The 13,903-nt window shown below is 35.8% G+C and overlaps 1 protein-coding gene across 1 annotated transcript in view; it reads right to left on the bottom strand.

Moving 5' to 3' along the window:
• Positions 1–3,198: 3,198 nt before the first annotated feature.
• slpr (slipper) overlaps positions 3,199–13,903 on the bottom strand; it is a 94,840-nt gene continuing 84,135 nt past the window's right edge. Inside the window, exons 7-11 of the mRNA XM_068772495.1 lie at positions 13,615–13,821; positions 7,840–7,929; positions 7,100–7,235; positions 6,137–6,260; positions 3,199–4,911 (exon numbers count right to left, since the gene is read on the bottom strand). Coding sequence (XP_068628596.1) covers positions 3,970–4,911; positions 6,137–6,260; positions 7,100–7,235; positions 7,840–7,929; positions 13,615–13,821 — 1,499 coding nt within the window. The 3' untranslated portion in view covers positions 3,199–3,969. The remainder of the gene's footprint in view (positions 4,912–6,136; positions 6,261–7,099; positions 7,236–7,839; positions 7,930–13,614; positions 13,822–13,903) is intronic.

Raw genomic sequence — 13,903 nt, 5'->3', positions numbered from 1 at the left:
AATTTGGTTGGGTTTTGGTTTCTGCTAAAACATGAAATAAACCAAATTGTCATCACCATGTCAGCCGATAGACGCAGCAGCAACTCATAAACCTACCCCCACTGCAATGATGATCAGTCTTTCGCTGCATTCAGCGACCAAGACTAGTGGTAGGTCTACCTACGCCGCGGGTACTAGCGGCTAGTGGGCATCGGTTGCACAATACCCCGCCCACATTCGTATGACAAGACAATACAAATTGGTCACAAATAAATATATTCAAAAGTGAATTAATCTCAAATACTGAACGAAATACTGATTCACGACGATATCAACATAAATTAAAATTGTATATAATAAAAATGGACGCAAATCATTTTACAATTATTGCACAAAACAAAACGTAAAGACGGAGAAAGAAAATAAAAACACATCGCGACACACAGTCGACGCGCTACTGGCCTCGACAACACCTCAACACCCGCCCCAGTCGACGTTTAGGCACTGGTTTCAGCTAATAATATCAAAGCTAATTTCAATATTCAAACTCCACGATATACTTATGCTTATATACTCGTTTGGTACGCCCGGGCGAAGGCCCGGCCGACGTCACATCGCTCACGCTCCGACTAGCTAGTAATTCATCTAAGTTACATTTCACCGCGGGATAATACAAAAGCTTACTTCTACTTCGTCTACTTCACCCGATGCTCTCTGTAAAAAATATCCAACGTTCTCGATCTTTGTACAAAAGCGTTATATATATATATAGATGTGTGTACAATATATTATACGATTGGAACGCGTCGCTGCATGAGAGCCTTAAAAATACATTTGTACTATTTATAATAAAATAAATGCTCGTTAAATAATGGGTAAGCTTTTACATTGGGCTATTTACATTTGTACAGTTGTTTGTGCCGGGTCGCTCCCAACTCCGTCGCATCCTTCGTACTAAAATCCATATGTTTTGAGTTTTACATTTACAAATACAATTTCTTATCACCTCACAATTACAATTTGTGTCAACAGGACTATAAGACATTCGCGTTAATAATGTAGAGAATCATTGTCCGTTGACTTAGCCATCAAATCATTTCTAATTTACGTCAAATGACATATTGACAAGTTGTAGTCACATTTTCACAGTTGTTCGGTTATAAAAGACTAGATCTGCAGACAATTATTATTCAGTGCATTCTTAACGCGAACGAACTGCCACAACGATATACCCTCAAACATATTTTTGTAGTTGATATGGATCACATAGAGGAAAATGTATTAAAAATATTAAAAAAATCGAAAGTCGACTGCGACTTTGTATAACAGTTTCACAACACAAAACTAAATAGTCTATCTCATTAACAAAAAACCAACTTATTAACCTAACAGGACACATCATTCAATGAAATATGTGCATATTAAACATTGAAAAAAAAAAAACAATTTCCAATCTTAGATTAAAAACTTCACACATCAGATAAAACAGGTTTGACGGTACATCACAGGTATTTATGACAATTTTTTCCACAAAAATATACACATTTTAATATATCCATGATATTTTTACACAAAAAATTTCTCCCCTTTCAGCACTTTCTCTAACGTACAAGTAAATTCTACACAACGTCATCTAAATCAAATACATGTGCCAATTCCACACAGCCTATATTATGGCAACAGTAAATAATTGTGTTAAGTATGCTTACATATGCATACATGCGACTATATTGAAGTCAACAATACAATACAATACAAATGAACTTAGTTTGCATGTAAACCTACTCTATATATTACATTTGTTCAGTACTATTTTGGACTCTTATCTAAGGAACTTTTGAATAATGTATGGTGGTTATTAGTCTGTCAGAAGCACCTTTATGCATTAACATTAAACAATTATATTTGGGTCAAAGAAATTGCTGTAAATAACCAATATATATACCCCATGAAAGCCAACGAATAATCGATATTGTCGAAAAAACTAAAAAAAATAAGTAAACTGGATATAGTACTATGTTGTACTTTATAATGAACACAATTTTATAAATAGCTCATTTCTACTTCTACCCTCTCTATGAATTTAATTAACGTAAAAGAAGGTGTAAACTGATACAGTTGCAACCAAAGGTAGAGTAAAAATATGGTATTTTTAAATATGTGTAAGAGAAGCAATAACTTGAGATTATGTGTAAACTATAGATTTGAAATACATATGCAATACTTCTCTAATATACTATCCGGCATTTGATATGACGAATTTAATATTAATTGAAAAATATATTAGAGCTGTGTGCTGTGGTCACGCAAAATTACAACAACACTTAGAAGTATTATTATCGTAATAATAATGATTGTTTTTTGCATTTGATGTTAGTGATACTAATAAAAATTAACAATAAACATATTTAATTCCATCACATATAAGGTAAATATTCAAATTAAATATGTTTATAAAACATTAATCTCATGTCATAGTGTGCCACATCAAATGCCGGGTCAAAATCAAGATGTTTCTGCAGCTTCCTCGGGATATAAACTTTATATTTGCATTGCTATAAATGAACCAATTTTACTTTAACAGTAATATTAACTCCGTTGACAGAATAGATGTGTGTTAAGAATAATGAAAGATAACTTATTTTAAAAAGAAAGGTAATCAGAAATAGTTGAAAGAAAGAGATAACTTTAGAAAATGAGTTGAGATGGATAGACAAAATACCTCCTTTTGACAATGGCAGTGAAATATTAAATGCAACTAAATAGATTATAAGTTTAAACATGGAATGTTATGTAACTAATATTAAATCTGTATTTATTTCATCTGAATTCTGAGTTTTTAGTGTTTTATTTATAGTTTTTTTGATTTGGAAGATTCAACATTTTTGCTACACAAAATATTTTTATATGTCAACCATGATGCCTAATATGAGTGATGGAATAAAACATGAATATTCCACTTTTTGAAATAACATTTGACGGAATACCATAAAATTATTTCTCATGTTAGGCTGGTGTGTTTTAAATCACGCTTATTCCTGTAATAACCTTTAAAGTTAAAAGTTTGACGAAATTATGATATTTAGATATAAACTAAATCTGTACAAAATTTGACATATTTCATACATTTCCCATATGCAGTAGGATATTTCAAATCATGTGATTTTCTTATTTTTTACATAACAATATCATTTGTTATAAAAAAAACAATAAAAAATTTTGACCTTTTTTTAAAATGTTAGACATTTCATAAATTCAAAGCAGATTATGGGATTATCATGTTTTATTCTACCACTCCCTATATAAACGCTTTATATATTATTGAACCACGGTGACTTGGGAGATGCTTGTTTGAAACGGAATATATAATCACATATATACCTATTGATTTAATCTCAGAGACACACGCTTACCTGTAGAACCGACTTCACAGATCCACATTATTTACATTAACGTAAGTTAGTGTATAAACTAGATTTGAACACGAGTTTTATAACTACACAAAATGACTTCACACAAATAATGTCACACGGTTTTAATGGAATGTAAACTCCCACGCGGTTAATTAAAAATTACTTAGATTCAGTCACAAAGGTTTTTAAAGTTGATCTTAAATTAATTTCATATAATTTTCCCAACAAATAGTACAAATATAGTTGTAACTATCATTTCTTTCCTATGCAATTCTGTTGGCAGTTATAATTTATAATGCTGAATATTTTAACATTCGAAATGCAAGAACACAGGCTGGAAAGCCCTGGACAGAACTCATACAAGTAAATGAACACCAACAAAAAAATTCAGGATTTGTCAGGACAATTGCACAACAGCCACAGTCTACACAGTAACTATTAAATTCGTTAACACTTCACAGTCCATCTCCTGATCCGTTATCAGGATGTGAGTGACTTGATGACTCCCAGCCTCACGGTTCCACGCACTACCGCCAGTCCATCATACGAGGTAGTCGTCGAACTTCTTAAGCCTTCGCTACGAGTGTCGCGAGGGTCTGCGTTCCATGGTCCCCTCCATCGTCTCCGGACTGAACCTCACCCTGGACTGCGAGCCGCTGGATGCGTCTCTCGCGGACACGTATGAGCTGTCTGTCTCGCTGGTTAAGCTGTCGGGTGGAGTGGGATTAGTCGGTGTTCCCCCACCAGAACTGCCCCCGGATGCGCTGGATTTCTTATATTTCTTCAAACTGGATCTTAGCTTGGTAGGTGCTAGCTCTAGACCCAGGTTCGCGGGTCTTTCCGGTTCGTTTCTATCTTGTGAGTCCTGTCTGTAGTAATCTCTTGGTAAGGAATAATCATTTGATTTCCTTGGGTATTCAGTTTTCGGAGATCGATACTCCTCTCGCCTTTCTTTCGGGTATTTCTCCATGCGGAGCTGTCGTGAGGGGGAGAACTCCTCCGCGTGTGAATTAGTAGCGGAGGAGTTCGAGGGTGTCCTCCTGTGAGATAGATACGGCGCCGAAGGTCGGTAGTCCGGGGTGGGTTCCCTGTACTCGAAGGAGCATTCATCGTAGCCGTAGTAAGGATGTTTGACGACGTAGTCTGCAGTCCGCTCGTAGGAGTAGGGCTCCGTTCTGTAGTAATAGTCTTGTATTCGATCTTGAGATTGAGGTGAAGGCTGGAAGTTCTCTCTGTAGTTGTGGTAGAGATCCGCGAGGTGGTCTGAAGTAGATGATGAGGTTCTTCTTGGCGAGGGGGTGGGAGGTTGAGTTCCGGTGTAGGCGGTGCCCAGACCGGATGTTGCGGTGTAAGCGGTGCCGAGGCCGGATGTTCCGGTGTAGGCAGTGCCGAGTCCGGATGTCCCGGACAGCGGCGGCGCCGAGAGACCGCAGCCGGACGATGAGGATGCGTGCGCGTAGTGCGTGGGGGAGTCCGTGAAGCGGATCGGCTTCTGTTCCTCTGCTTGTAGACTAGATAACTGAAATATTCCGCAAAATAGATGCTATAATCCAAGTCATACGAACCATATATACTGTAGGTGTCAAACTCAAAAGCTAACTTAGGCCAAATGAACAATGATTGACTTTAGGTGGACCGTAAAAAAAACTAAATACAGAAACTAATATTTTTACTAGTATTTTGTAAGACATAAATAAAGTAAAATTATTGTTTACATGCCGATACCTGACATCATTTGTCTGATTTCCTATTGCAAAAGAAATTTCATTGTCAGAATTAAAAATGATCCTTGCAGGCCGCGAGTTTGATACACCTGCTATACACCTACACGAGTCTCTCTACACGGGAAAGTCAAGAAGGAAGAGCTTCTCTAAATTTTCCGCATCTTCACATTCTGCTATTGTTGATTTAGTATTTGCAGTTGTACATTGAGTGCTTTCAACCGGTTTCCTAGGAAATCTATGGAGAACTGTCTCAGCAGTGGACATTCTACGACTGAAATATTACTACTGAAATCAATTATACATGTCAATATAATAGTTATATTAGAATTATATGGGTCTACCTTGGCACAGCTTCGGGCATGGTCGACCAAACAAACATAAATAATTTCTTTATAATTTTGCACAAAAATACTGACCATTACAGAATCTACTTCTGAATGTAATACTACGTATGATTCTCTTCTTTTATAATTTGCAGAGGTGTATGTCTACCTTACAATTAATACTAAAATAAGTAAAACAGTTGTTTTTAAATTAAATCAAACACAAACCTTTTACTAATAAGTCTTTATGTAAACAATGTTCTTAACTGATATTATATTGACTAAGTTTGAAATAAATTGATTATTATTACATGTCCAGCTGTGGACATCTTATGGCTAGACTCTGTGTTTGGCACTAATCGGTGTAACATAACTCCTGAAGATGCCCCGTGGAGGGGTGAAACACGAGTTGAGTGATTTAACGGTGGCAGTTGTGTATTTCAAATTGTTTGCCGCATGCGCATTTATCAGCGGGCTGGCGTGCAGTGCACTTTGTTGCACGACTACCACTGCATGTGCGGAGTGGCTAAATATTGGTCCTTTTCTTACTTAGGATGGAATTCCGCAAGGTAACGCCTGATTCCATTAAATCTTATGGCTGACATGATAGATACTAGTTTCAGCATTGAGGAATGTATCACCATTCTGCATCTGGTGGTGAAGTGAACTAGATAACCATGATCTGTGTGAAACTCACAGGTGAGCCCGTGATGGCGTTGAGGGGCGCGCGTAGGTGTCTGGTGGGACCGTGGTAAGTGTTGTGAGCGAACCCGTAGCCCTCGTATAGAGACGACGCAAGCGGCTCAGGTTCGATCTCCGGCCTGGAAATTTCAAATTTAAATTGTTAGGTGAGATGGATATATATTAGATAAATTATCGATTTGGTACTAAAGAAAATTGAATTTTGTACATAAATAAAATTCAGTTCATAAATAAAAAAACACAACAATTCTAATTGAAATTAGTAACAGAAATAGATATTGCAAATATTAATCTCTACTTGACAACAAGCGTGCACGTTTATCACAAGTATTAGGGGTACCAGAATGTAATGTTTCAGTCGACATATTTTACAGAAAAACTGATTGATTTTTACCGCTCCAGCATTGATTTGTATAATAGATTGCAAAAGGTTGTTGATAACGAATATGAATATATTATTGATTAGAAATAAAAACTGGTTAAAGATGTAGTCGTGTGAATTTAGCTTAAGAAAGCGACATTACTTTCTGGTCCCCTAATATATATGTATCTATGGGCATAAACTGATCGATAGTTTGTTTACGTTGTCACGTTTAGTACAATTCACTGTAATATAGTTGTTCTTATTGGTGCACCGCATTATTTCAAGTCGTGTAAAAAGGTAGTAAATTGTATGTAAAAATAATTAAATGATAAAATTATGTGACCTATTCTAATAATCCAAACCCCAAAGAGTGTGATGCCATTATGCCAAGAAGGAACAGAGTAAACTTGAGTTTCTGGTCAGCTCTTCTCAGCAGATCAGCATACCGAGCCAGTTACTACTGGCTGAATGAAATGAAGTTGAATGAATGAATGAAGTTACAACTTACTTATATTAAAATACCAATCGATTCGTGTAAATGTCTACTTGGATAAAGATATTTTGAATTTTAGCTGTGTTTCGCATAAGGTTTACCTGTGCGGCTGCAGCGTGGGATGCAGGGGACTGACGTTGGACATGCGCACGTCGTAGCCCGCCGCCACGCCTCCCAGCAGCGCCGCCATGTTGTACAGCACCAGCTCTATGATGCTCGGCTTCTTGAATTTGTAACCTGGAATCATAGCCAAAATCATTTGAACCTCTTCCATCCAGACCTGTTGTAATTCTTTTGGAGAGCTCTATGTCCTACAGTATTTGTTCAGCGACCTTTAATAATCTAACTTTATAAAACACAAAACATTATTAATAGGGCCATGCCTGACAGATTGTTGGATTTAAAAATAGAACTCCAGATATTTAAAATAAAAAAATCACTGCCATCTATTTTTTTGATAGTAAAATGAACTAAATATTTTAAAATTTTAGTATCATCCTAAAATAGATATGAAACTATAGGACTCTATATATTCCAAACATTAATCAAAGCAAATATGGAAATATACAATGCAATATAGTGCTACCGAAACAGCTGTACCGCTCTATAGGTATGTTCGCGGTGAGACGGGAGGGAATATAGGCCTTTCCGTATAGTTCACTGAATTTTCGCGGCGACAGCGCTTACGCAATTTCTTCCTCAGCCCCTGCCTCCCCGCGTTTTCCTTAGGCGCGGTACGGCTATTTCGGTAGCACTATATTTAACAAATTTGAAGTTGGAACTGTGTAATGTGTTAAAATTAAATTTTATTTCTAGAGTTAATATTGGTAAAATGTCTCACCTTCAGTGCTATATAGCGTGGGCATTGGTACTGTATATCTGGAAGACGTGCTTAAAGGAAACTCTGGGCCCCAGTCATCTGGACTGAAGTCTGTATAAGGAAGAAAACAACCTTGAATAGAAAACATATGGAGTGTTAGTCGCTTCAACTGCGTCTCATGTGAGAGTGAGACAGTATTACATGTTTACATAGATTAGAACAGGACGAGATGAACCTGATAAAATTAAAAGGAAATAAATTAAAAAAAAAACAGCTAAAAAGCGTGATTACAACATTGATTAGACATATTAATTTTGTTTACACATTTATGTAAATATTAAACGACGATAAGATGAAAAAATTAATAATTTATTATTTTAAAAAATACAGATTCGTATGGAATGTTTTAGAAACATCAATAAATATTACATTGATTTGTTACATAAATTTTTTTGGACAATTTTGTACAATAACACGTATTGGATAAGGTCGAAAATGACAAGAGATCACTGATTATTTTTTTAAAATGTCGCTATTCTAAATTTAGTAGGTTCTATATCAGGGGTGTCAAACTCAAAGATTAACTCGGGCCGCAAAAAAATAATGTTTATGTTTTGACTGTTTACGTCATAATTCTTGACATCTCTTTTGTGTTATCTTTCCTGGGATAATTATTGTGTAAAATTTATTTAACCCTTAAATGCATGACTTTTATTTATATTTTAAATATGCATATATCTTATAATGATAAGTACACTACAATGCAGGGAAAAATAGAAAAAAATACATACATATAATATTCTTATACTTATTAAAAAAACCTTATGTTGCAGATATACAACACTATGCATTTATTGTTACTTATGACGTTTAGGTACTATGTTGCAGTTTTTCATCATTATGCATTTAAGGATTAACACTAATTATACCAACAATTACTAGATACCTATTTCTACCATAGCGTGTCAAATGACCCGACTTTATGTTTACTGTTTGAATGTATAAAGTATAGTTAATAAGAAAGAAATGAAAATTGAATTTATTATAATTAAACAAAATATTATATTGACCATTTCGTTTACAAACGCAAAACATAAGAAATTTTGATCCATGAGTCATTTGACCCCCTGTGGTATGTTTAGTGTTAAAGTTGATTTATCGGATAAATAGACAGGGCCGCGAGTTTGACGCCCCTGTTCTACACAAATGCATGCAACACATCTGTGTGGCCAATTCTACACATGCCAAACAGTTCATTCGAAGTAAGCAACGTATGAAGCGGTAGTGAATGTATGTTGACTAGTATACTTACGTGTGCAAACTCATGTCGCGTCAGACTCTGATAACGTTGTTAATATATACCGGAGGCCGGCTTGTATCTCCTCCATGTTAGAGTAGCCCCGGGTGAGGTAAGCGCAAGCGGATGCTTTTATTCACATCACTTTAATTCGTTTCACCCGTCACCATGTCTTTTTTAATCTGTATAATTTTTTATAGTCTATCTGTGAACTAAATCACACTGGCTCAACAGTTTAATATATATATCTCTCTGAAATGTTACGGGGGGTTTGTTAGTTTACTGATTAGTACTCCCATGTTAAAAAAAAATACACCGGCATTGATTTTATGGAAAAGGTTTATTTGATATATATAAAAGTTACTAATTATATAATTATAGAGAACCAGATCACCGAAGAGTTTTCGATTATTATTTTTTATTCCGTTATAATTATGAAGGGAAGACGAATTTCGAGCGCGCCGCGACGCCGGTTTTCGACACAAAGAGCCTCTCGCGTATCGCAAGTCCACCACCACAGGAACATTGTTACGGCCATATGTTACAGCGGAAATTCCTTTGTACTAATTAACACTCTCAACTACTGTCTAGTTTTGGAAGCCAGCGTGATCTACTCAAACTTACCAACGATATGTTTTTAAATTAAAAATAAATATGTATATACAAGTGTCCCATAAATCAACGTCAACTCAAAATTGGGGGAGGGGGAACTCATACGCCCCCAAACAAGGTTTAAGCCTCTCCCAAAGATTACCACAATGACCAGGTTTGTAGTAGTGACGACCCCAGAAAATTATTTAATATAAAAATAAATAAAATGAATTAAATCCAACGTTACACGAATTGTAAATAGAATTAATAAATGTCTCTATTATTACTTTTATAACTTTTTAATTTTATTTTACCACAAGTAAATATTCTCAAAATTAAAAACAAAACGTCATACTGCAAGGGCGCGATTTTAAAATAATATAGCAAACTATTACATATCTGCCGCCATCTTTAAAAACAACTAAAATATGTAAAGCAGACTTATTATTATAATTTTCTCATTGACGTTGAATTATGGGACACACTGTTATACGTGTAAAATGCAAAATTAGTTAGTTGCATCACGTGGACTTCCAAATACACGTTATTAGAGTCATTGTAAACATTTGAAAGCGTGCCATATGACATGGTGATAAAGAAACGAAGCGCATCATACAAACTAACCATAAAGTAAGTACGGACAAATACATATATAATAATAATTTCTTATGTTGTACCGTAAATAGCGTAACTATGAACTGCTAAGCATGCATAGCACTTAATTGTAACGTAAAAAAAGTAATAGGCTAAAAGCAAACAAATGCTTACAATTTACAACAAAATTAAAAAAAAAAAACACCTGTCAAATGGATACTTAAAAAATAGGAATATGTTACAATCGACATTTAAAAAAAAAACAATATAAAGCACACACACAAAGTTCTCGGCGCCAACACACGATTACCGATTTAAAATTACCAGTAATAACTAATTACGAAATATTCGACTACTTACAAATATACTATTCCCTAATGCCTGCCACAACTCCTAGGCAAATGAACACGTTTTGCGAACAATTTGTGACGCGAACAATGAGAAATAACGATCTAAACAGATAAAATATCATAATTAAATGTATAGAAAAATAATACTCACAAGGATAAGGAAGATTGTCTTGAGAGGTCCCTTTAGAGCAGCAATCAACAGAACAAAATGGCGGACATTAGAAAAATAGAACTTAATATTCTCGCGCCGAACCGCTCGCGAACAAACCGTTTTTATTTTTTTATATATTTTTTTTATTTTTTCCGAGTTCCCCGTCCAGCGACGGTTCGATCGCAAGTCGTTCGTACAAAATTTGGCAAGATCCTAATTCTCATCAGTCAGTCGATAAAAAAAAAAAACATTATATTTTACGTAAGTCTTTTAAGAAATTCCCGTCTAATGATTCTTATACATCTAAATACGACAACACTACCGCTATAGTCCTAAAACTGGCCACACCGATTACAAAATTACATATAAATTTTTAACAATTAATAATACAAATACGATACAAGTTAATATATTTTTAATTAATATTGGCAGTTTCATTCTGTACTTATGTGTTTTATGACAAACAAACAAAACTATTTTTTGTACTAAATTGACAGCAATCTAAACGGTAAGTTGGTTGTGGCCAGAATTTCGTTAAAACTATAACTATCGACTAAACTAAAAATAAGTCTTTTTGTTTTTTTTTTTTCCATTGAATTGCCTTAGATTCTAACTTTTTAACATCTAGTACCCAATCCAAGGTAATTGGGACACGAAAGCGTATTTACATTACAAAGTAATTGTATTCGCTGATGAATTATACTTTTGACTGCAGTCAAAAAGGGTCCGTTGAAGGTAGATAGACTATCATTGAGAAGTATTTATTGTGAGTTAGATAAAAATGCACAAACGAGGAATGTGTTAGTTGTAATGATATGTTTTCAATATGGCAACACATTTGTACATAAGTAGGTTTGAACTTCTCTGTTTTGTATTTATTTTCTATTTGAACTCCGCTGAGTCTTTTTGAGTCAAGAAGATCATGGAGATCAAAGGTAATATGAAGGCAGGGTTACTCGTCTCTGAGCAATTCGGTGGTCTCTGAGCTGATGCTAGTGGCTACTGCCAGTAGGCCTGCGAGGCTGTTAGAGCGAATGCTTTTAAGGAAGTTTCGTTTGACTTCTCCGTGGCTGCCTTTCCTGCGACCCTTTTCGACTGCGTCAATGTCGAAGACAGTGTCGTAATGGTTCGGGAGGTCCGGGGAGGTGAACATGGGGCAGAGGAGGAATCTGTTCCTCCTCGGCTCCGTGTTCTCGTAGAGCAGGTCGTCGTGGCTGCCGCTGCGTTTCTTCCCCAGCTCGGACTTGGGCGCGCGCACCTGCGACTTGGACTTGCGCGCCTTGCGCTTGCCTTCGTCCGTCGCCCCTACGGACACAGATCCTGCGGCCCGTTTCGCCTTTTATTTACTTTTATACATATTTCTAATAGTCCTCCCGACTTGTTTATATCTTGGCAATTATACTTTGTGCTACTCGGAACCAGAATCGAAATTGGTAATCTATTCATAATATTTTTCGCCATTTTATGGACATACTGTAGAATATAGCAAGTTATTTATATCCCAATTACTCATGTTGACAAGCCTCATTGCTGACTATAAACGTTTTTTTTTACCATCATCATTTTTCTATTTCCGCATATCATTTATAATTTAACTTTATAATGATCACAAGTGTACGTCAAGAGAAGAAAACCATTCGACTTAAAACCAGGGTTTCACTTGCATCTTGATTAAAGACATTACAACTCAATCTTACTATATTTTGTAATCACAAATGTTATTTAACAGTAGCTTTCAGCAATTGTCCTTTGCTAGTTATGGATGATTTTTATTAATTTATTCATATTAATTGTTAGATTACCAAAGAATTTTACTGTAAAAGCATGTAGTATAAACCCTAGAGAAAGGTTTATACTTTTTTCTAGGCTTCAACAGTATGTAAATACTGACTAAACCTACACATTAAACAATTCACAAGTAAAAATTAATTGTCTGTAAGAAATAACTCAAAATTTCTAATTTAAGATTGTATCCAAATCAATAAGTGTTGTTTGAAATGTCTTTCCAAATAAATTTACTTGTTATTAATATTAATAAATCACATAATTTACTTATTAGATATGAGTCAGTGTGCCGTTATTTGCTTTGGAGTGTACATTGTTCGACCGAAGGTACAGTCAGGTGCACATTTAATTTATAGCTACTGTTTGTTCTCAGTTAATGTTTAGTTTGTTTTTATTTGACATTCATGACTAAAATGCCGAAAAAAAGAAGTTCAAATAATTACAAAATTTAAAAATTACATTTTTGTTTCAACCTATTTAAATAATTTGCCTTTACAACAAACTATGAACAAAACAAATTGCGATTTATTGAATTTGTCTTAAAAAATGATTAGTTCTAAACACTATCTCCCCGATTGTACTTCTGCTCTGTTGGTTCAAAGTGGACTGGAAGTTCAGTTCGATGAGTAAAACGTATAGAATGCGTCACTTTTTAAATATTGTGTAGGCACCCTTAAAATTTTATAAGATTAAGAAAATTTTTGTTTTTACAATTTTGCTTATACATTGGTATGATCTAAACGTTGCCTGTCTCTCTGATTGTACTCCTGCTCTACTTGAAAGTGGACTGGTAGTAGTACTTTGAATAACTCCTATATTCTTTGTAAATATATACATAGATACCACACAAGTAAGAATTTTATGAAAAAGCAAAGATTTTTCCGAATTAGACTAGACGTCCAGACATTGTCTTTCTGAATGTACTCTTACTGGAAGGTACTGTAATGTTGTACGCTCCTAATGTTAGTTTGTAAACATGGTTATAGTGTAAGCAGTGGTCGGTGCGGTTCGCTCGGGTGGTGGTGTACCTGGGTGCGTGCGGCGGGCGGGGTGCACGGGGGCGGGCGGCAGGTGCGCGGGGGGCTGCAGGTGCGCGGGGTGCGGCGGCAGGTGCGGCGCGGAGCAGCTGGGCCGCTGCGCGCGCGGCCGCAGTGCAGGCAGCGGCAGGTGGGCGCGCGCCCGCTGGTGCCCCGTCGACGGGCCCCACGTCTTGCCCTTCACTCCGTCCGCGGGCACTGCAGTATTACATCATATATATAAGTAACTGATCTCAATTACACTCCACCTGTTTTTGGATATTTTTAATAAAAATACTAG

This window comes from Battus philenor, unplaced genomic scaffold, assembly GCF_028537555.1.
Source record: "Battus philenor isolate CCGP_79_NKW_IND1 unplaced genomic scaffold, ilBatPhil1.0.hap1 SCAF_11, whole genome shotgun sequence".
Taxonomy (NCBI): domain Eukaryota; kingdom Metazoa; phylum Arthropoda; class Insecta; order Lepidoptera; family Papilionidae; genus Battus; species Battus philenor.
Note: the sequence above shows the minus strand (reverse complement) of the source record. Positions and strands in the feature narration are given on the sequence as shown.